At 37.1% G+C, this 22,523-nt stretch overlaps 1 protein-coding gene and 1 long non-coding RNA gene across 36 annotated transcripts in view; one reads left to right on the forward strand and one right to left on the reverse strand.

Annotated features, from left to right (window-relative positions):
- Eip74EF (Ecdysone-induced protein E74) overlaps nt 1–22,523 on the forward strand; it is an 874,816-nt gene that overhangs the window by 747,969 nt on the left and 104,324 nt on the right. For 20 of the 35 annotated variants that reach the window (XM_067099148.1, XM_067099139.1, XM_067099128.1 and 17 more), the window contains 2 exons: nt 1–335; nt 9,436–9,573. The exon at nt 1–335 is cut by the window's left edge and continues 11 nt beyond it. In XM_067099148.1, the coding sequence (XP_066955249.1) occupies nt 1–335; nt 9,436–9,573 (473 nt within the window). Of the gene's footprint in view, nt 336–679; nt 722–9,435; nt 9,574–22,523 lie in introns of all 35 variants that reach the window. The other 15 variants (XM_067099116.1, XM_067099125.1, XM_067099149.1 and 12 more) reach the window with 2 other exon arrangements.
- Nucleotides 1–22,523, reverse strand: part of LOC136835527 (uncharacterized) — a 219,088-nt gene that overhangs the window by 3,413 nt on the left and 193,152 nt on the right. The window lies entirely within an intron of this gene.

Genomic DNA, 22,523 nt, shown 5'->3' on the forward strand with positions numbered 1-22,523 from the left:
GCCAATGTCTACCAGTACCCTGGAAACTGTATCCAGCACTAGTACCTTGACACCAATCCCACGTTCGTCTCCTCTGTCAGTGAACCCTAATCATACTCATTTAGTTAATCAGCTCATCAACAATCCCCAACTTTCATCCAACAATCACAATGTAAGCTCTCAATCTTTTGCAAGTTTGCTCAATGACTCTGATGTGAATGGGGTTGGAAATGGATGCTCCAGTACCTCCCTCCTTCAGAATGCCTTGCAGAATAACACTTCCACAACTGGGCCAATTGATACTCGTCACATCAAGAGAGAAAATTCTGTGGCAGCTGCAAATCCTCTTTTGGCTGGTGAGCTGCACTTTCATTTTGTTTATATCTTCATTCTCTTAGTTTTAAATCTAAATGCCAACACTCCTTTACTAATATTATGATTTTTTTGCTCCTAATTACTAGTTTTTTCTTGTCATAATAGACTGCTGTGCTGTATTTTCCGTTGCGATCAATTTGAGTAAGTGCAATCTCTTTGCAGAGCACAGGTTTAGATTAGCCTAATTGACAGCTCTCTTTTTTTCTTAAGTCATAAACAACTACCATACACCTCTGAAATAGATTGCTTCATATCATAGTCCAACAGCTTACATATTTCTATTTCTCTTGAGTCTTATATTCTAAAATCTATCTTTTGTTTCAAGAAGCATGGCCGATCTCTCACTGGGCTTTTTGGGAGGACTTGGGTATGGATTACCGTTTTTGTTTCCCTTTTGACTGATTGCAGTTTACAAACTTAGTAGTTTACCCTTGCAGAGTACACTTTATAATTTAGCCTCTTGTATATGACTTTAAAATTAATCTTTATATGTAGTGTTTGTGATGCATTACAGTGGCCCATATTAAATGTCACCTTTTTGTAGAACCCTTATTTGATACTTTTATCTGCCTTATATAGAACATGGGTTCATCACTTTAGGTGGAATCCATATTCTGCCTAAAGGGATGAAAACATTAAATGCTATCAGATGCCTGCCAGATATTTTTAAGGTGGCATACTGCCCTAAATTACATTTTTAGCAAAGTACATAAATGAGCATGTCCCTAAACTCTTGTATTTGATTTACAAGTATTGTACCATATTAGAACAGTATTATAAGAAAAAAGGAATTCAGGTTATTTTTTAGCTTTTTCTAGGTTTTGTAGACTATGTCTATATCTCAAATTTTCAGTGCCATGATAAACTTGTAGGTGTGCTGTTTCATAATGCAAAGAGCAAAGATAAACATTCTGTTTATGTAAATAATGCGAATGATGGATCAAGTGGCAAGCTATCTGTTCCACATAATGGTTCATCAACAATATGATTATATCAGTGCATTGTTACACCAATTTCTGTATCCACGATGAAAAACTACACAGCTGCAAATACTGAGATTATTCACTCTTACGGAATATTATTAGCTTTAATAATTTAAACTGACTTTAAAAGTGTAGAGAACTACTCTCATCCTGGATTTCTGTGGCAGGTTACTTTGAGCTCTTGGTAGAGCTTTATACAGACCAGTAAAAGAGAAACATGTCGGAGGAAATTACACAGAATATGTTATAAAAGATTAATGAACACCTGCCTATTACATTACATGCAGTATCTGAAAAGGTTCATTATAACTCGCAATCTACCCTTGTCTAAATGACAATTTTCTTATATGGTAATAACTTTTTGAGACCTGTGGTAACTAACAAAGCATTCTTGTTATTGTCAAGTAACTCAGTGAAGGTGACAAAAAATCGGGAGGTTTTACAAGTTAATGAGCCCAGACAGGTGACTGATTCGTTATGCGAAAATGAAAGCTAGCCTATGCACCCTACCAAGTGGCTGCCATTTCCCTTTAAAAGGCAACCTACTCTTGTTCTTGTGGGGAAAATCTGTATATCTCAGTAGCTACCGTCTTCATTTATCAAGTAACTGATAAGTTTTGTTTTATTAGTTCGCCCTTGATTTTACAGATTTAGCAAGTCCGTTTCCCTCTCAGTGAATCAAAACTGTATTTTTCCAGTAGACTGGTGGCGGTTTTCTCCCATCTTAAAACATTCTAAATTTCAAGTGATAACCTGAATACATTTTCTTTAGCGAATTTTCTTTTCTTTTTATGCAAGCCATAAACATTGTTCCGTATCCAAGTATTCAAGCCTCTGAAAGTCAGCCGTGTATTATGTACTTGAGTTGTCATGAAAACCAAAGTACTTGAATAGAACTTTTAGAAATTTGGACTTGTGCCTGTCAGCATACTTAATATTTATTAAACATTAAAGTTTAAGGTTTTGTACATCAGTGCACATTTAGATGAAATTTATTGCTCTTTAAGATAATTATAGTATTTGCAAGTGCTCCAAGCAATTATCAACAGCTTCATCAACTTTGCTCTTAGTTTCTGGTCCATGGTGATTTGATTTTTGTCAAACCAGTCTATTAAGCGAGATTTACACCCAAGATTTTGAGTTGTTACAGAAATCATAAGGGTAGGAATAAAAGTGTGCTACTTTTTCTTATAATTTGTGTGAAACAAATTATATAAATACATCAACTTTTGGGTGAATTTAGGAGTTGACAGATGGGAAGATAGCTGTAGGGTTATTTTTCACCGATGTCCTTTAATCAGAATATTTAGTCTGGTTAGTCACAGGCCTCGTTCAGTCCAACAATTATGGGTTTTAATTAAAAAGCAATAACGTTTCAAGGAAAATTACTTCAACCACAAAGTTATTTTACGAGTTTTTTTCGTTTTATTAGACATGTCGTGATCAGTCTCATTCATCATAACTCAAATAATTTTGATGGGATAATAATGTTTGTAAGCCACCTGGGGCTTGTATATCTCTTTCTCTCCGCCTCCTCTTCAAAGATATAAACATTTGCCTTTTTGTGCCTCAATCATACAATCTTATCTGGACTTTCTGTAAAAACATAAAACATGTGCAGGAGTGTAAGATGAAATTCAAATGCAGGAAGGAAGTTCCATTGTTGATTACATCTAACCTCAGAATCAATTATATTTTTTTTCTCGGTGATGCCCACATTGCAGAAATTGGCATTCTTAACCGCAAATGGCCGGTTACTAAATAGCATAAAAAATCTTCTGTGTTAAGAGGTACTCTTTGAAGCCTTTACCAGGAAAGTTTTATGGTTTTTATTTTTCCCTTTAGCATACTGGGAAAAAAGGGTCGCCTTTAACAAGCCCAATCACTGTCCCTCAGTCGGAGTCGTCATGGCAATCAGTCAGCATTTTCAGAAAGCTTCTTTGGTGTTCAGGGAGTCTACACTCATCCTTCACCTAATGAGTGTTCCAATGTTGTCTCCTCGTTCACGTGTATTTGTCTATAAAGACAGCCTACCTTGTACCTTCCATCATTTACTACATACTGTCTATAAAGAATACAGTATTGGGAGATGGTTTATCTGTTATGTTCATGGTGCCGAGGTCGGGAAGCCTTTGCCATTTAAAATTCTCCTCCCATGACATCTCACATACTTTCGTACAGGAAGATATTTCAGTCTTCTGACTTTCCTCGTGTCATCCTCTTTAAGGATGTGGTTAACAAATTTCTTGGAACTTTTACTCTCACCTGCGTAGTCGAGCAACAGATACAGTATCTCATTGTGGTCAATGAGAATTATGGTATTTGCCAGCATAAAACATCAGTGTCTTACAATCATTTTTACCATATGACAGAGGAAACAGTTGTGTCTTTGATGAAATGTTTTCACGTGACAGTTATTTCCTTTTAACTGTCTTAGCCATAATTGCTTTCTAAGAATGTTTCCAAACTTCAAGTTAGCACTTTCAACAAGATTCTCAAAAAATAGCTAAATACTACCTACAGTATATTATAGCTTTCTTCATTAACATTAATCCACTCTTAAGTTATTGCCGACTAAACTGAGCGAGCTTTACAAACCGGACAAAATCTCACATCTCTTACACTTCGATCATTTCCTTTTCCCCAAGAACCGGGGAAAAACTACAGTGTGGGTCTGATCTTTTTCTTTATGATGTTTTGCTATGATGGCTATGAACCTATTATATGCAGTAGAAGTCTTTCAGCACTAATTTACTGGCTACTTCTGTTTTGATGCTGAAAATTTGTCATAGAACAGTTCATTTGTTCTTTTCCCTCTCTCCTGACTATGGTAAACTAGCTCCTCTCACCGTAAATGTGTACATCCACCTACATTTAACATACCCCTAATGAACACGATGCTAGTAGGGTAGCTTCTTATGAGATGTTCTTCATACTTTACAGAGGATAATTTGTAAACATGGAATATCACGATTATATTTTTTACTAAAATATAATTTATTCAGTGTCTTAAAATGCTGATACAAACCTTCTCATCATTTTCTTTATTCTATCAGTACACTTGTAGTCTCGTTGATGACGTGGTCAAACCATAACCATCAATGAAGATACCTTTATTGGTATATGGCTTTTACAGGCTGTCAACTGTACTTAGTTTTTGCTTCATAGAAATTTTATCACTGAGAGTACAAGCATTTGCCTCCCTGAAAGTCTTGCTGCTAACAGCCAGTCACTCCATTTTTAGAGCTACTTGATGGAGTGGTTAAAATATTATTTAGTCTCTGTGTGATTCGTCAGTCTGCTGACTCATATTCCTTATATTTTATGCACTTCCTTCGTAGGAATAGAGACTGTATTCTTATTGGCAGCATTTAGGCAGTCTAGGTATTTTCTCCCAAATGGGACGGAATTCATACAATAGTAACAAAAGTCTTTTCAAAATCTTTTCCTGCAAAAAATAATATATGAAGTTTCTGTTCCCATTTCTATTTGTTCATTTCCTTTTTAATCTTAATTTCAATATTAGTTGATAAATAAATCTCTAAATGTTTTCATCTAGATTCTTCCAACATCAAGTTTTAATATCATTTTAAACTTTAAAAAATAAACTTTCCTAATTAACCTTTCAAGTAAAGTAGAACAGAATGACCGCTTTGGAAATTCTAAATACATGTATCATGTATCTTTCATCATTTCAGAATTGTTTGTATCATGAAATTCCTAAAACCCGGTAAATTATTCCCAATTTTAACTTAACCATTATACTGATGATCCTGCACAATAACTGTCTAGGTGTTTAACCAGTACTGATTTCCCTTGGGGAAAACTATGGTTAGAAATGAATGTAGTTTCAAACATACACACACAGAATATTGAATGCCATTATTAATGCAGTTTATAAGTTAAAATGAGGCATTAGCAGTTTATTTCTGCAAGTCTCCTGCATATTATATCCTAGGTATATTCACTCGAAGGCTTGGAGGTTAAATAGACACTATAAATAAAGGGAAATAAACCTTTGGTCAAAAATGCTTTCCAAGGAAAAGCAAAAATTCCTACACAATAGGGAAATTTCTCGCTAGTTATTTTAGGAGGAAATTTCCGTTTCCCTCTGAAAGTAAAAGAGGTTGGAATGCTTTACGGATTCTAAAATCTAACCTCTGAAAATAAAAACAATATTTTCTTTGTTACGTATGGTCATTGCATTGTTGTTAACTTAAACAGTTGTCATCATACCACTGGTGAACACATTAACTTTCTTTACCTTTTGACTTAAGATTAGCATCTTGTTCATGATTATGTGACTTCTGTCACTTGGTCTCTTGGTGCTTATTTTTAAGCACTGTGTAAATCTTTTACAGAATGATCTTCTAGTCCCATCTGATGATCAGTTTATCGATTTATCAGTTAAGAGATTTTTACGCTGAAATTAACGTAAAGTTTAAGGATGATTAGGCCACATTATATTTTTGTGTGCTTTCAGCTTCATTATGTTTTTTAATCATTTGTTTCTTGGGCTGAAGTTAATTACTTATAGTACACAGCAGAACATCAGTCAGTACAGTGATATTTCACTATACACATTGACTTTTTCATAAAAAGCCATTGTTGAAGAGTTTAGAGACTAGCAACTGTAATACGATGGTCAAGTGTCAAAACTCTTCAACTGTTGTCATGAAATATAGTTTTCAAATGTTTCATGACAACGGTATTTAGAAATGTGCAATACAAGCAGTGGTTTCCCTTCGTAGCTTAAGTTTTATCATAAACATTGGATATTTCTCATGTTGTGTTTTTTGAAACTTTTCTTACTGTATTTCTCAGCTGAACTGATGCTAGCCTTCCAGTACTGTATGTTCAAAGGATATTTTTTCATACTTCCTCTTGTTTGTAATACACTAAACCTGACAATTATTGTTCCATCATGCAGACCACTTCATTTTAAAGTTTGACAGCATTATATGCCTATTAATATCTCACAGCCTAGTTTTTGTGGGTCACTATTTTAACTCTAACTACTACAGTAAACTTGCGTTTTCTTCAAAAAGAAAAATCTCGGTAAAAGAACAATATTCTTGTCCCATATACAGTATATTTAAATCATAATCAAAATACAATGAAGCTAATGACTCCCCAGAATCACCCATTCTTACCACAATGGTAATTATAGTAGACTTGTGATTAGTAAAGGCTTTTCCACAAGTTCCCATTCACTCCTAGTTTGGTTACAGAGTATTCAAGTTTGTGCAATAAACAACAGCTTAGAATTTCATAAAAGATTTATTGATGAAAATGGCATCTCCTAAGTTCACAAACATTATCTTAATACGGGTAAACTTGAGATTTGACATGTCCATAGTTCTGATTTTATCAAATGAAACTGCATATTTAGTGTTAGGGAAAAATACTTTTGCGTTACTGGTATTTTTTTTGTATTCTGTTCTCAAAAATTCTAACTTTACCCAAAGTTTAATCATTTTCAATTGGAACGTCCTGCAGTTGACGACGATATTTCATTATTTATTGACTGTACCAAAATGTAAACACTGGCTTGCAAACATCGACAGAGCAGTATTAAAAAGCTTTATTTGTAAAATTTTCAGGCCATCCAGTTGTTCAGCTCCTTAACCAGCCAAATTACTTCAAGGTTTTATTGCCCCCACCACATTTAATGTAATTTTTTGTATTGGAAGTGAATATCTACTTTATGTAATGTATTCATGTAAAAGCTTGGACCTTGTTATTGATAGATAAGTTTAGCACAGTTAACAAATATCTGCTATTTTGTAAGAGAGGACAGGAAACAGAATCGCTGCACATTAATGTGTTTCAGACCTAGGAAAGCTGCAACTTAAGTACTGAAAAGGGCTAAACACTTTTATAAATGTAATTACCCATTTATTATTTATGGTTAAAAACAAACATAGAAATAAGATTGAAAGGTGTATGCCAAGCGAATGTTAGTGGATATTTAAAAAGCGTGCATTTCTTTCCAGTATCCACATCCACTTCATCACTTACTTATAACATGAAGGAAACTTGCTTTTCATCTAACATAGAGGGATACTCAGTTTATTCTATCAATATCTCAATTTCCACCAACAATGAGGTTAAATATAATCACCTTTGACTGATGCTAGTGGAAAACAATTCTTGTTTCGAATATCATGAATAGTATCCAACCCAAAATTCCACTGATATCCGAGCACATTCGGAAATTCTGGCATAAGATCAGGGTCATGACACTGTTTGTTGACAAAGTTTTGAGAGAAGACAGATGTTGAGATGAGAGGCATTCTATCAATGTTGCAGTGTACAAGGTACTTCTAGGTAATATGAAATTCTTACTTACTGACTTAGGATACTTATCTTCTCTTATAAGCATGTGATTATTTGATAAAAATTTTCTTACGTTTTAATTCTCATAATGGAAGAGATCATGTATAGCACGGAATTATGCAGATAAACTATAGCTGATGATCTGTATTGAGTTAGACCATATACAACATTTTTGGCGTAAAATAACTTGTCATAGTCGTCATTTATTTCCATATTTGAAGAAATCTCGTCCCTTATTAGGGTAGTGAATGCTATTGAAATGTATATCTGTTTTATCCTTTGAATATACAGTAGTAAACATCCAGGAGTCAAGATGGTACTTGGTCTTCAGTTTTTCAGACTTCAATAATGTAGTGTTGATACTATGGACCCAATAAAAACTCATGCTAATAGACACATTTGGAAGAACTGAATCACAAAACAATGCCTAATACTGAGATGTATACTTTATATGGCTTAAATTGTCACTGTTACCAAAGGTATTTCTTTATATTACCATTCACAGTGCTTCTAACAATTTAAGATTATTCTGAATGATTTGAATACTGTATCACACGAAGTCACATAATATCTTTTCATGTTGGATAATTTATTGGTTTCCCAATATTTTTTAACTAAACGGATTTACAAATACGAATATTCCAGGCAGTTCCAAGCCATTTTCGGGATTGCCATTTCACTATCCATGCATCTAACATTGATGGTTTTGAAATAATATTAATTTTTTAGCTTCATTGCCAAACGGCCATATTTGAACAGAAAATAAAACGCTACAAAACCCTTCCCACCCCCCTGTACGCGTACCCAGTTTTGAAAATTTGTAAATATACAATAGTGGGCTCTGTATGTATTGCAAGTTAAATTATTACCAGGCATTACAGATACAAAGTTACTTACACGAAACCACTGCCTCATAATCAATTGAAAGTAACTCAAATGGGGTGTAAGATTCTAATGCTAAAAACTCTCTTTTGAGTATTGGAAAACAAAAATTCTCCCCATGAACGTCACTTATGTCACAATATGTATGTACACACACGCACACACACATATATATATATACATATACATACATACTGTAGAAAGCATCATACTTTTGCATATTACTCTAATGGTAGCAAAATCGAGTAATGAAGTGTAGTTGCTAGAGTATATCAGTAATGAAGGCGAGCCATAATGCTTCATAGGAAGTTCAATTGCAAAATACGTGTAGTAAATACTTTTAATATAACGCTGTTCGCATATTTTACAAGCGATGAGGAAAACAATACCTAATTAAACAGTTTGAAGAAGTAAGGGAGGCTGAAAAAATTTACGAAATATTAGGAATTGTTTCTTTCTTAATAGAAGACATAGTTATGGAATATTCCTGTTTCTAAGTACTTCAAATAAACTGTAATGGGGAAATTCAATCTGTATAATTATGTAGTTGAAGGATTTGAGAATTATGTAGTTGAGGGATATGAGAATAAAGTTAACCATTCTGTATACGACATAGCCTGTTGAGCTACATTTCAGAGTGCTGAATTTCTCGCGTAGCTGTGGTAAAGTAAATTGATTTTAAACTTTTCCACCAATATTAAATCAAGTCCAATGAAAGAAAGAATATTTCTTTTTACACAACAGAAACTCATCATTATTATAGATTCCCATCTTGAGGGACATCAGCAAACTTATGTCATCTTTGGATGACATTACTTGACTGCCATTATAATTGAACAAACTTCCCCCTCACGGCATCTTCCTTCATTTTCCACAGGATTACTTTCTTCGTCCTATGAGAGGCCGATGAGCAGCCCAACCACAACGCCTTCCCCAGCACCTACACTGCCTGGTCTCTTGGGACACATCAAAGTCAAGAAGGAAGTTCTTGAACACCCACGTGATTCTTGCAAAGGTAAGTCTCACACAAATGATGGTTTCCGGATGCACGGGCCACTCTTGCGTGACCTCTGCATTCTAAGAACGGATATGGCTCCTTCCCTCCAAGAATTTATGTAATGGCATTGCGATACATAGGACACAGTTTTCTGATCTTATACCTTGGTGTGAGTGTCCATGTTTAGATTTTTATAATAAAAAAACTTTAAAGCTCTTGGAAAGGGTTGTTACCTAATGAGAATTTAATGACATTCCCAATAAACCTGTTCGGTTATGACTGCGGATATAAATGGTTTTGTTATTAAGCTTTGCCAATCGATTGTTACTCCCACGACTGCTTCTGGAGCCATAATTGTTCGATATTCTGTGTACCATTATATAGTGAATTTATGAACGCAAACGTGCATGCACGGTTTTTGGAAAATTGAGATTTAGAGCCACAGAATGTCAGTGATTACAAAGTCACAACACATATTGGTTTGCTGAAAACTAATAACATATTCTCCTGGTAAAAAAAACCGACTTGTAACAGATGAGATATAGCGAGTTGTATAAGCATATGAAAAAAAAAATCATAAAATCTATTTGGATGAATTTCATGGCTGAATCACATGACATGACAATTTATTTAGCAAGCATTAATTTACTTTAGAAGTGTTTTTATTTAATTAAGAAATTCTGACAACATTCATACAGTTACGATGAATCATTAGCCTTGGTATAATATGTTAGGAAGGCATCATAGATTTGACACTACACAATATTACATTGTATAAATGTTAGAAATCATATAAAAATCGTTTTCAATAGACGCAGTTGTCAAGGCTTGGTAAGGTTTATTCATTTCTATTCTGTATCTAAAGATTTTGTGACCTCTTTATCTGCCTTCAATGGGAAGTTGTTTTACAGATGACTTTGATATTCAATAAAAGCTCATATTTCATGTCCTTGGCTTCCTTTCATCTTTTGAATATGGGGATGAGCGAAGTCACATAAATTTAGAATATAATTTTTCCGGTAAATAGAAGTTGCTAACTCAGACTTATAAATCTATTTGGATGAATTTCATAGCTGAATCACATGACATGACAATTTATTTAGCAAAGAATTATTTGACTTTAGAAGTGTTTTTTATTTAATTAAGAAATTCTGACAACATTCATATAGTTACGATGAATCATTAGCCTTGGTATATGTTAGGAAGGCATCATGGATTTTACGCTACACAATAATACATTGTATAAATGTTAGAAATCATATAAAAATCGTTTCCAACAGATGTAGCTGCCAAGGCTTGGTAACGTTTGTTCATTTATTTTCTATATCTAAAGATTTTGTGACTTGTTTATCTATACCTACAATGGAAAGTTGTTTTACAGCTGACTTTGATATTCAATAAAATCTCATATTTTATGTCTTTGGCTTCCTCTCATCTTTTGAGTGTGGTGCTGAGCTAAGTCACATAAATTTAGAATATAATTTTTTCGGTAAATAGAAGTTGTTAACTCAGACTTATATGTGTAATTAGAACAACGAAAGTTATCCAAAATTCAGGAGACGTCTGATTTTACATGTTCATCTAATGGTCCACATAAGTCACTTCAGTTTTAACTGATTAACGCCACTTCAGAAATAAAGCTTGATCACCTTAGGAATCTCAGTTTGGTTTTGCTTGGCATGTAATGCAAACCAAGGCTTTTGTTTGACTAAATACTTGTTAAAATCACATTTGAAAGGATGTCAAAATTCATTGTAATTGCCGTAATACGTAGCAGCCTTAGCATTTTTGATTTTACGTTTGTTTGCGGCATATTCCTGCATAAAAGTTTAACTTAAGAGCAACAAGGAAGCGACAACGTCTTTAAAATGTGACGTCACAGTCTTATTTTAGACATTACGTGAATGTGTGCTTTATGCAGAAATATGTCCACCACTTTTACGAGATCGCTGGGATCTGGCCTCTGTTTTGAACTTCCCTCCTGGGAAATAACGCAGATGGGTAATTCGGGCAAAGGGAAGCAGTAGATCCCATTACTGAACAAGTACAGTCAGTCTCAAAATAAACTAACTAAAATGTCAAGTTAGATGTGCCTACCAACTGACATTCCTCCTTCGATGGGGACTTTTTTCTTCTTCTTCTTAATTTACCCTTCATGAGATCAGCATACCAACAGCCTATGTAGGCCAGCCGAATGCCTAAATAAAAAAAAAGTGCTTAAGAAAATGGAGTAGGTCACAGAGGGGAATAAAAATTCCGATGTTACATCTGGACATAACTTGTTTGTTGATATTAGAGCGAATGAAAAAACTACCGATGATTCCCGTACTTAGATGCTAATTATCCGTTGCCTGCCATGAGGCTTGCAAACACGAGACAAGCAGCAACAGAATACCTTCTCGTAAAGTTCCTTCAGTTGCATCTGGTATTTGTACCCAAGGGCGAAGATTATTTCGTCACTTGGCAATACCTTTGGTATGAGGTGTTTCAGCAAGGCGTCACGTTGTTAATTGTGATACTGTTTCCACTAGCTATTATATTCTGTGCTATGAATGAAACCTAAATCTGACGTTTTGTGAGAAATAATGCGAAAGATACGGCATCAACGTCATGGAATTTTACTTTTGTTTAGCGGCCCACTCTCATTCACACCTACGTCAGCATCAATGTACCTAAAGCATGATAAAAGTAAAATAGCCTTGTTATGAGCAGCGAGACTAAATGATCTCGCTATTCAAGTGGAGTGTGATGAGTGACGATTGTAAACCTTGCAAGCTCCGATAGCTAAGAATACCTAACCCAATAAGAGCTTTTGATGGATATGAGCAGGTGACACATCACACCTGGTAAGTTACTAAGATAATAATATAGCCTACCTTTCTGCTCATTTTCCCGTGGTGTGGCTAATACCTCGCTGGCGAACTTTAATAGTTGTATGTTATTCCCACATTTGCCACTCATGTATAATTTTCGCAATGGCAACTTCGATGATATGTAGGCATGTGTCTTGTTCGACGCTGTGCTAAATGCTGATAATCTGATTTATGATTAAGTGGATCATGACATTTCTTAATCCTCGAAGACACTTTGTAAAGTATACCTGCATTTGGAATGCCATGTTTCAAGTTATACATATGCTGCCAAAAGAAAGTTTTTAAAAAGTTTTTGAGGTGACTGATTTTTCAAGGTCATGGAATATTATTATTTTACTTTCACAGAGACGTTTATATCACCCGTAAAGTTATTATAAATGTTATTATCGATAGAATTTGACGAACAATCACGTTCCAGTTGATAACCAGAGAAAAATACCCATTAGTCAAATTTGTGTTCCTGTTTTCTGTTATATTTCACACAAACTCTTCACGAGGACACATGAAGATGATAGCAAGAACAATACTATAAAAATAGTTTACGTGTGAAAATGTGCATACAACAGAGAAAATACAAACACAAATTTCACTAATTGGCCTTTTTTTTCCTAACATTATTATTATTTGGGTTTACAAATAACTTTTACAGAATTTTATTTGCAGTTTACAGTTCCCTAGTTATATTTGCAGTTTACAGATCCCTAGTTATACCATTGCAGAATTCCAACGTTTGGAAATTTGTCAAAAAATTCTTTTACAAATTATGGGAGTTAGGAACGTGCATCTTATCTTCAATCACTATAAAACAAGATGCTTGTTCTACTAATTTGTTATCACGATATTAATGGTATTAGCATTATCACGACTTGGTATCATTTCCCATCGCTACTTCCCTTTTCTTTTATGCCCTGCGACGCATCACCTGTTCGGCATGCCCAAGGTAACACAGACACGAGACCGATGCCAGCAGGGCCTTCCCCCGCCCAACAGTACATTCCCCTGTACGAGGCCCTGTAGCCACATGTGCTTTTACCCTCTACGATGGTATTTACAGCAGTAGCAGGCTGCTCTGCTATTTCAAAGAGGTCTGACTTGTCTAAATAAACTGGTCTTATCCAGAAAACTGGAATCCTTGGTGCAGCTCCTCTCTCTCTCTCTCTTCTCTCTCTCTCTCTCTTTCTCCTTTCTCTCTCTCTCCTCTCTCTCTCTCTCTCTCTCTCTCTCTCTCTCTTAACTTCATTTCTCCTTGGCTGTTGTTTATTCCGACGCTGAAACACAAGTTCACGTGCACATCGTCCTGAATGCAGGTAAACAGTTCTTGAAGAAAATATTTTGTTCGTAATTCTAATCAGTGGATGAATTTGTGTAAACAGACTTTCGTCATTCTACGATATTAAGAAAAATTAGAATTTAGTTAACAAGTAAATATAAGAATATATATATATATATATATATATATATATATATATATATATATATATATATATATATATATATATATGTGTGTGTGTGTGTGTGTGAAAGTTTCACACATGGGGACTGGGGGCCAGTAAATGTCTTAAGAACTGACTTACTTAAAATGCGAACAAAAAACAGAGAAATAATGAAGATGAAGTGAGATTAACAGGTATAAACGAAACGAAACGAGAGAGAGAGAGAGAGAGAGAGAGAGAGAGAGAGAGAGAGAGAGAGAACTGCGATATCCGTGAGTCAGGGACTTTGGCTCCTCATCAGGGGAATGTCAAGAGGGGGGCCGTGAGTAGGTCACGAGGCAACAACACCACCAAGACGCCCAAAATGCGAAGAGAGGACCATAGAATTCGAACTATGGCCAATCTCCAGTGGCACTATGGTTCTCTCCCTTTCCCTGGCCACATGAAATCCGGCTACTGTTATTTACCTGTATGGCTGACCGGTGCGAGTAATTTGGGAGTACTCCAAAGTGCGAGTTCTCTCTCTCTCTCTCTCTCTCTCTCTCTCTCTCTCTCTCTCTCTCTCTCTCTCTCTCTCCCGCTACAAGAGAAGATGTTTCAAAACGGCTACATTTCACAGAAGAACCGAAAATTGTAATTGTGATGCATCGAGAATGTGCGTATGCATGTATTTAGTAATGGATGATGTATATTTACACTACATATGCAAAAATCATATAACAGATGTATTATTCTTCGTTTTAACGTGCTTTTTACTTGATCATTTCTCTACGAAAGTTTCTCCACAATCCTCTCTGTGCCACGTGCTCATTCTAAAAGAATCGCCATCGAGACGTTGCACCACAAAAAAAAAAAGTAAAAACAAACACCTTTTTAATCAACGACATATATATATTATATACATATATATGTATGTGTGTGTGTACACTGTATTATTAACCATTAGCGTGGGAGGTTATTTTCTCAAAGGCATTTTCCTCAAGTAAGTGCGGGAGGACAGACGTTCCCCAGATATGTTACGTTCAACATTATATGTTCTCCAGACATTCATCCGTGTATGTATGTATGCATGTATGTGTGTGAATATATATCACGCACTTAGAGTATTCTTCTCTGATGCGTACGTGAGTTTGCAGACAAAAGCGACAGGGCGTGCATGTTTGTGGTTGTACGTAAATGTTCGTGCGTTTGTGGACAAGTGTGACGTCACTGCTGGAGCGCCCATTGCGTGTAGGAAACGTCACCGCTTCATAAATCATGACACAGTTAGTCTTGCAGGCGCCGCACCATCTTGAATTATGAGCCTCGGCCGCGATGGAGGGAGGACATGAAACTTCCACATTTGGAAGATACCAGGAAAAGGAGAAAAGAAGGAACTGAGCTTTTCCTGCGAAGTCACCCACGTCATGTTCCTTGCAAAAGAGGAAAAAACGGGGGCGGCGGCGGGAGACTTGAAGTCTCTCTCTCTCTCTCTCTCTCTCTCTCTCTCTCTCTCTCTCTCTCTCTCTCTCTCCATTGGACTCAGGTACTGAAATTTTAACGATCGATTCTGAATACTTCATTTTCTCTGCTTTTTTGGTTTTAAATCTCCATCGTGGATGAGCAAAATACAAGCAGGTGTCATTTTGCAGAATTTGCCATTTGTAAATGTTCCTGCGACCGCCAAGTAATTGACATAGGACACTCGTGCGCGCGCAGGCACACTCAATATATACAGTATATAAATATAACAGGAACCTGTAAAGAAAAGGCAGCGCAATCTACCATATGCGAGCTACGAGTTGTCCTGCTGCTGTTGATGCTGCGGAGGTGAATTTAAAGCGATATTGTTTTTAGGAAACGTCGTTGTTAAAGGGTAAACGGAAAGGAAGACCTTTCGGACGACTTCCTGTTGTATCACTGTAGTTGTGTCGACTTCCTGGTGTATTAATATCGATGGGTGGGGTAGGCGAGGAAGACCTCGGAAGGTGGGGTGCGTAGGGGTGGGTGAAAGAAAAAGAGGTACAAAAGGTAGGCGGGATTGCGCTGGGTAAGGAAAGGAGCTTCGGCGAAACACGGAATTTAACCTTCACTAAACTGGACTCTAACCCCAATGACGTCTTTTGCGAGTCGATGAACTTCATCACTTTGTCATCAGCAATCGCTACGTCTCTTGAAAATCTGTTGTCCAAGGTGATGGAGCCGATACCAGATACCAGAAAGGTTTGCTTTCTTTCTCTTTATTTTCCCTCTTCTTCTTCTTCTTTGAGAGACGGATTTTTTTTAGTGATTCCGCTGGTATTCATAATACGTTGGTGTAAAACAGGATAATCAGAGAATCGAACTGGTACGTGCTATTGTACTCTTCAACCCCAGCGTTGGTAATATAGATTGAGATTTTGCGTGGGAAGGGGCCAGATTAGTATTGACCTTTGCCGCCACTGGGAATGGCTTCCAATTCGGAATGGGGTCCTCCTAGGGAAGGGAAGGGGGTCTTGCTCTGGGTAAGTGATGATGCTGGCCCACCAATGACGTCACAAACTAAAGCAAAAAGGGTAGCCTGGGAGATGGAGGGGAGCATTATGAGGGGACGGGAGGTTGGGAGACGCACAAAGCAGTGAGGGCGGTTGAGGGGAAGTTTGGGTTGCACAGAGGAGTCTCTCTCTCTCTCTCTCTCTCTCTCTCTCTCTCTCTCTCTCTCTCTCTCCCCCGTGACGTCACATCACTATGGATCACACAGGAACGGCACTGTCGTCGAGTGGCGTGACGTCATAGTTCCATGTTTTACTGCAGTACAGAGGCGGCGGAGGTGGGTGTTTGACATCACAGTACGTCGGAATGAACGCCGATTCCGGACTCTTTCTTGGTCGTACACGACGTGGAAGGTGCACACCGCAAGTGTTCTTCAACATTTCGCCACAAATGTGGTTCAGATGTCGAAAGCTTCCCCTCTGGAGTGTTGCACTCATGTGCGGAGAGGGGGGCGACGCTCGGGCCAAGGTTGACCTTGTGGGGAGGCACCTTGCAATGAGCTCTTTTACGTAAGCCGGGAAACTGAGGTGCACGGGGAATCATTACGAGTATATTTAAGAATTGATGTGTGGGCGGACAGGTAAAGGGTGATCCAGACATGCTAGTAGGAGTCAAGGGACGATTATACTCAAGTATTTTTGGACTAGTATTCAGAGGAATATTATTTCTCTGCGTTTCCTTTTGCAAACTCTTTCTTATCTTCGAGCTCACAGTCCCATTATGAAATCTCCACTCAACGTAGCTACAATGACACTTGCATCTGAAGGGACATCGTGTTTCCTTTCAGGCTCTCAAACATCAAATTTCCAAATATTCCCTGGACTAATATGGCAAAACATTATACAGTTATTTGACAATTAGACAAATAATTATTTTCCAGTGACAGCTACAGTTACCTCGCAAGGCCCAGGTCACAAGTGTTCGTGCACTTAATCCTTCTGCTCGAAGTCAAAATTCTCTTCGTTTGAAAATTTCATCAACATGAATGTGATATCTCGATCTAATGGTCACGAAGGCGCGTCTCCGAGGAAGCATCGATCTAGTTTTATTTTAGCTTCTCTCTCTCTCTCTCTCTCTCTCTCTCTCTCTCTCTCTCTCTCTCTCTCTCTCTTTGTTCTTTACGCGTCCACATTATTCTTGTAACACCGCTGCATTAGGCATTCAGCACGCAATGGTTACGTAATTCTTTTCTTGCCGGTTGTATAATGTTTGTTTCCTAGGAATTTTAGCTGTTTACGGCCGTTGGAGGAGAGAGAGAGAGAGAGAGAGAGAGAGAAGAGAGAAGAGAGAGAAGAGAGAGAGAGGAGAGAGAGAGAGAGAGAGAGAGAGCTATCTTTTAGAAAACAACGACATTATAAAGGGTGAAAAGTGAAAAGTATGTTTACGTGAACACTTACAAATGCACACACCGCGCACAGATACAGACCCACCCACCCACCTAATGCACACATTATATACACATTATATATATATATATATATATATATATATATATATATATATATATATATATATATATATATATATATATATATATATATATATATATATATATATATATATATATATATATATATATATATATATATATATATATATATATATATATATATATATATATATATATATATATATATATATATATATATATATGCCTCACACTAAAATTGTTCTTCCTTCAAACTCATTTAGTGGTTTTTATGATAATGTAGTTTTTACATGCATTACAAAACGCATGAATATTCACTTCCAAAATAAAGCAAATAATGCTACGCAAGAGCAGAGGGCAAACAGTTGCTGTATCTATGTATACGACTCATGACTCTGGTTACATCTTTCTACAAAGTATGTATGTATACATATGAACATGCAATATGTGTGTATATATATACATAGAGACACACACATAGAGAGAGAGAGAGAGAGAGAGAGAGAGAGAGAGAGAGAGAGAGAGAGAGAGACTAAGTGGTTGAATTCATGCAATATTGTATATTCGCACAATGAATAATAACATGCTTGGAATAGTGATAAACAAGCATGCATTACCCATTTAAAAATGAAACTGCGTCTCACCCCAATCTTCAAGCTTCGCAGCTTGCATGAAACGCATTGCAATCAGATATCAACACCAACTTTTCAACTGGTCCTAATGGACGATGGGGCAAAGCAGCTCCCCGATTCTCGAGCTGGGTATTTGTTTATGCATGTGAAATGACGTGAGTCCGTGTCGAGGAGGCGGCAGCAGCGGAGAGAGAGAGAGAGAGAGAGAGAGAGAGAGAGAGAGAGAGAGAGAGAGAGAGACCATTGATCCATCCACCTAACCAGAAGTATCTGTTTTGCTCCGAATCATGGTACTCAAGCACCCCACCCGTCTTCGCCGCTCGTTGGACACTTTTACATCCGAAACGTCGTGGATTTAATCACTACGAGAACACGGAACTGCTGCTGCTGCCTTTTTCGTTTACCCTAAATAAAATAAATATGTATACACACACACACACACACACACACATATATATATATATATATATATATATATATATATATATATATATATATATATATATATATATATATGTTATACATACATACATACACATATTAGATATATGTATATGTACATATATATATATATACAGTATATACACATATATGTATTATATACATATACATACAATATATATATGTGTGTGTGTACAGTATATATAGGTAGATAGATAGCTAGATTGCTTTGGTAAAGATCAAATGACTGTTCGTAAAAAGCAGACGATGAAACTCTTCGTGAATATCTTGCGTGTAAAATGAACAACACCTGAGGATTTCGCATGAAATAGTTGGCCAGGAAAATGCTCATTTTATTACCCTCACCGATATTTGGTTCAGGTGTTTCAGTGTGTTCGCTTATAACCTAAATTTCTAGCAGATGTAATCGCTTAAACTGCAGGCAGTTGGGTCGATACACGAAGGGTAATGTTAAAGGATGGAATTATTGCGTGGGTGGACCGCTACTGAGGGCTTGCTGAGGAAGGGTTAATGGCGGGAGGATGGGAGGGAAGGAGAGTGAGAGGATGAGGGCGGCTGGAGGAGGAGGAGGATGAGGGTGGCTGGAGGAGGAGGAGAGTGGGAGGTTGTGTGTTAGGGGTGGAGAAACAGCTTGACCTGCTTTCTGACAAGTTATGTAAGAGAGAGAGAGAGAGAGAGAGAGAGAGAGAGAGAGAGAGAGAGAGAGAGAGAGAGAGAGAGAGAGACTTGAGACCGACTTAGTGAGCCTTGAAAACATTCGAAGGAAGAGACAGAAACAGAACGATAAATGGATATGTAAAAGGGGGTACATAGGAAAACTCCCACTGCCACAAGAGTGGCCACGCTTTGCCCATCTATAGCAAGGCCTGATTGGTGCTGAGACTTGTAGAAGAAAAGAAGCCTTAGACGAGAGAACACGAAATGTCAGCAGAAAGAAAGGAAGAAAAAAAGAAGAGAGGAGATATTATTACACCGTAAGACAAACAAGGAAGGAGATTTAAAAAGAAAGACGGCGTGAACCTTCATGAAAAAGTGGAAATCAGTAACACGAAATCATGCAGAAGAATTCATGAGAAATTTTTAACCTTGGGTTATCATTTGGTCTTTCCCGTTGAGAAATATCAACCTTCAGTGAGTAAGCTTATCGCAGATTTTCAACTAACGTGCCTTGCAGGAGCTGAGGTAACAGAGATTACGTATGAGGAAAAATTTGGTTCAGTGGAGGTATTTTTAAAGATTTTAAAGGAAGTGGCTGCGTCTGTGTAAAACCAGGTTACTGGTTCATTTTGAAGAGTTCAGCATAAGCTTTAGCCTTAAAAAAACTTTTGCAGATAAATATTAAAAGAAATATTGATAAAAGATAAGCCGATATACCTGAGAACTATTTTCAATTTTTTTCTGAAATGAAAAACAAAGACGTTATTTTGTTCACAAACACTAAAAGAATTGCACAACATACGATCTGCTAAGATCTGAAACCAAAATTTATTGTTATGTGACAAGAATAACGTAACTGTTGCAGAGGAGCTTTGAAGAACAGCTCAGTCGAGATTATATAACCCAGGGATACAACAAATGAGGGCTGTTTCAACGGTGTATCTGGTGGGGGAGAGCAGGAAGGAGGCACAGAGATGTGATGGGTCCTCCCCTCCTCCTCCTCCTCCTCCAACCCTCCGATGCCAGTCGTGGGTGAGAGGAGGTGGACTTGAGGTGGCCGGACGACCAGAAAACAGGTCAAGGTCACAGTTGAATTCTAAGGTTAAGAGGGGGAACTGAAAAATGAAAGGCAAGACAAAAATAAAAACTCTCAGACGCGAAAAATAGAGAGAGCGCCTTCACGTTTCCTCTAGGCTGTCGGGTCAGTTTGGCGGTCTCATTTCACTGAATCTTTACAGTTTTCACAGATGTGAGTCGTCACTGCAGCATAAAATACTGTTGTATGTCGTTCCCTGAAGCCTACATTCAGATAATAATAACGTTGATAAGGAGGGAAAAATTATTTAAAAATTAAATTTCAGTGTTGAGAATGACGATGGTATAGTATATGTAATCAGTATAAAAGAGACGATGAAACAGTTCAAGAGCTAGCTCGGGACCTGAAGAAGTTGAAAAAATGCCTGGTAATGTGAGTTGGAAAACCTGCTCCCCAGGGGAACGCGTCGAAGGAATATCATCATTCCCTGCTGTAGGTAAAGATTTCCCACACAATAGGAAGGGGTGAAAGTCTTGTAAAAATGGCCGATTGCTAACATCACACTTTCATTTAAAAAATGACGATTTTTTTCTTATTAACAGTTCAGAAATACATTCGATTTCCTAATTCGTAATTTCATAAAAAAAGACCTACAGATTTTCAAACCAAACTTCAAATACTGACAGTACTTTTTTTCAACCTTATACAAACAGTCGATTCTCGAGTTCACAATTCAAAATACGCTGATTTTTTTTTAAATGAAACTTTTATGGAAACGGTCGATTCTTGAGTTTATCATTTTCCATATAATACCAGTGGGAATCAGACGCCTGCAGTTTTATGAACAGGAAACAGCTGTCAGTTGGGTGGGCTTAACTGAACCTACCACATCTTTGCAATGTCTACTAGTGAAGTAAATTCAAGTAAACTGGATGAACAGCGTTCATGTACTACTGATGCAACTTTGTAAGGAATCATGAGAGACGTTTCCATACAAATGAACGCCGCCGCTTGACAAGGAGGAAGAAGTCTCACGACATCCTGGAAGAGAAGCTCAGTCAATCTTTATCTGAAGGTTAACTGACAGACATAATAATCTGGCGTTACAACAAACAAGGTCAACTACAGTATCCAAGGAGCTCACCGACACCCGCTATCATAAAGGCATATTTGTATGAGCTCGGGCTATGTTTGTACTTACTGATAAGTGGGAAGCAAGGAGTTCCCTTTTAGAAAGTTGCAAGTAAATTTACATTTGAAGTACGTTATCTGCCCCGAGGCATAGTACTGTCGAGGCAAGCATTAACGACGTCAGATAAGATTAATACAGAGAAAAGGCTTCAGGAGATTATCTAAATACAAAATACGGATTACTGGTGAAAAGTAAAATCCTCCGCTTATTAGTCAAATAAAAATAAGTTACTTGGTCGTCTTTGTATATTTCAATGCTTCGAAGACATAATCATAATCCTGTGCATATGAACATTTCTTCTTTGAATAGCACCTGAAGGCCACATTTCAATAAGCTTGCAGATGGCATTGGGATTTTCATGTCGTTTTCCCCGTGGCATCTGGCTGCATAAGCTCTTCGTGGCAAGATGGACATGACGCCGTGAATGAGCAGTAGATTTTAACCTGCTGAGCGTGTCGTCAGATCTCAGCAATCATCCGATTAACGCTGGGAAAAAAAATCCCGCCAATCATGTCAGACACATAAGAAACATATGGAAGCAGAGCATTCTGTTGGCCGGCTGAGTGATAATTCAGACATGGTAACTACCTCAAAAAAAAAATAATAATAAAATAAATAAATAAATAAATAAAGCACAACAGCTAGGTAACGTGCTCCGGCACACAGTCTAGCCGATCTAGCAGTCATATTTTGGACCATACAAACCTGCTAACACTGATATAGGATAGAGGTAATGCTGCATG

Source organism: Macrobrachium rosenbergii, chromosome 55 (assembly GCF_040412425.1).
Source record: "Macrobrachium rosenbergii isolate ZJJX-2024 chromosome 55, ASM4041242v1, whole genome shotgun sequence".
Classification (NCBI taxonomy): domain Eukaryota; kingdom Metazoa; phylum Arthropoda; class Malacostraca; order Decapoda; family Palaemonidae; genus Macrobrachium; species Macrobrachium rosenbergii.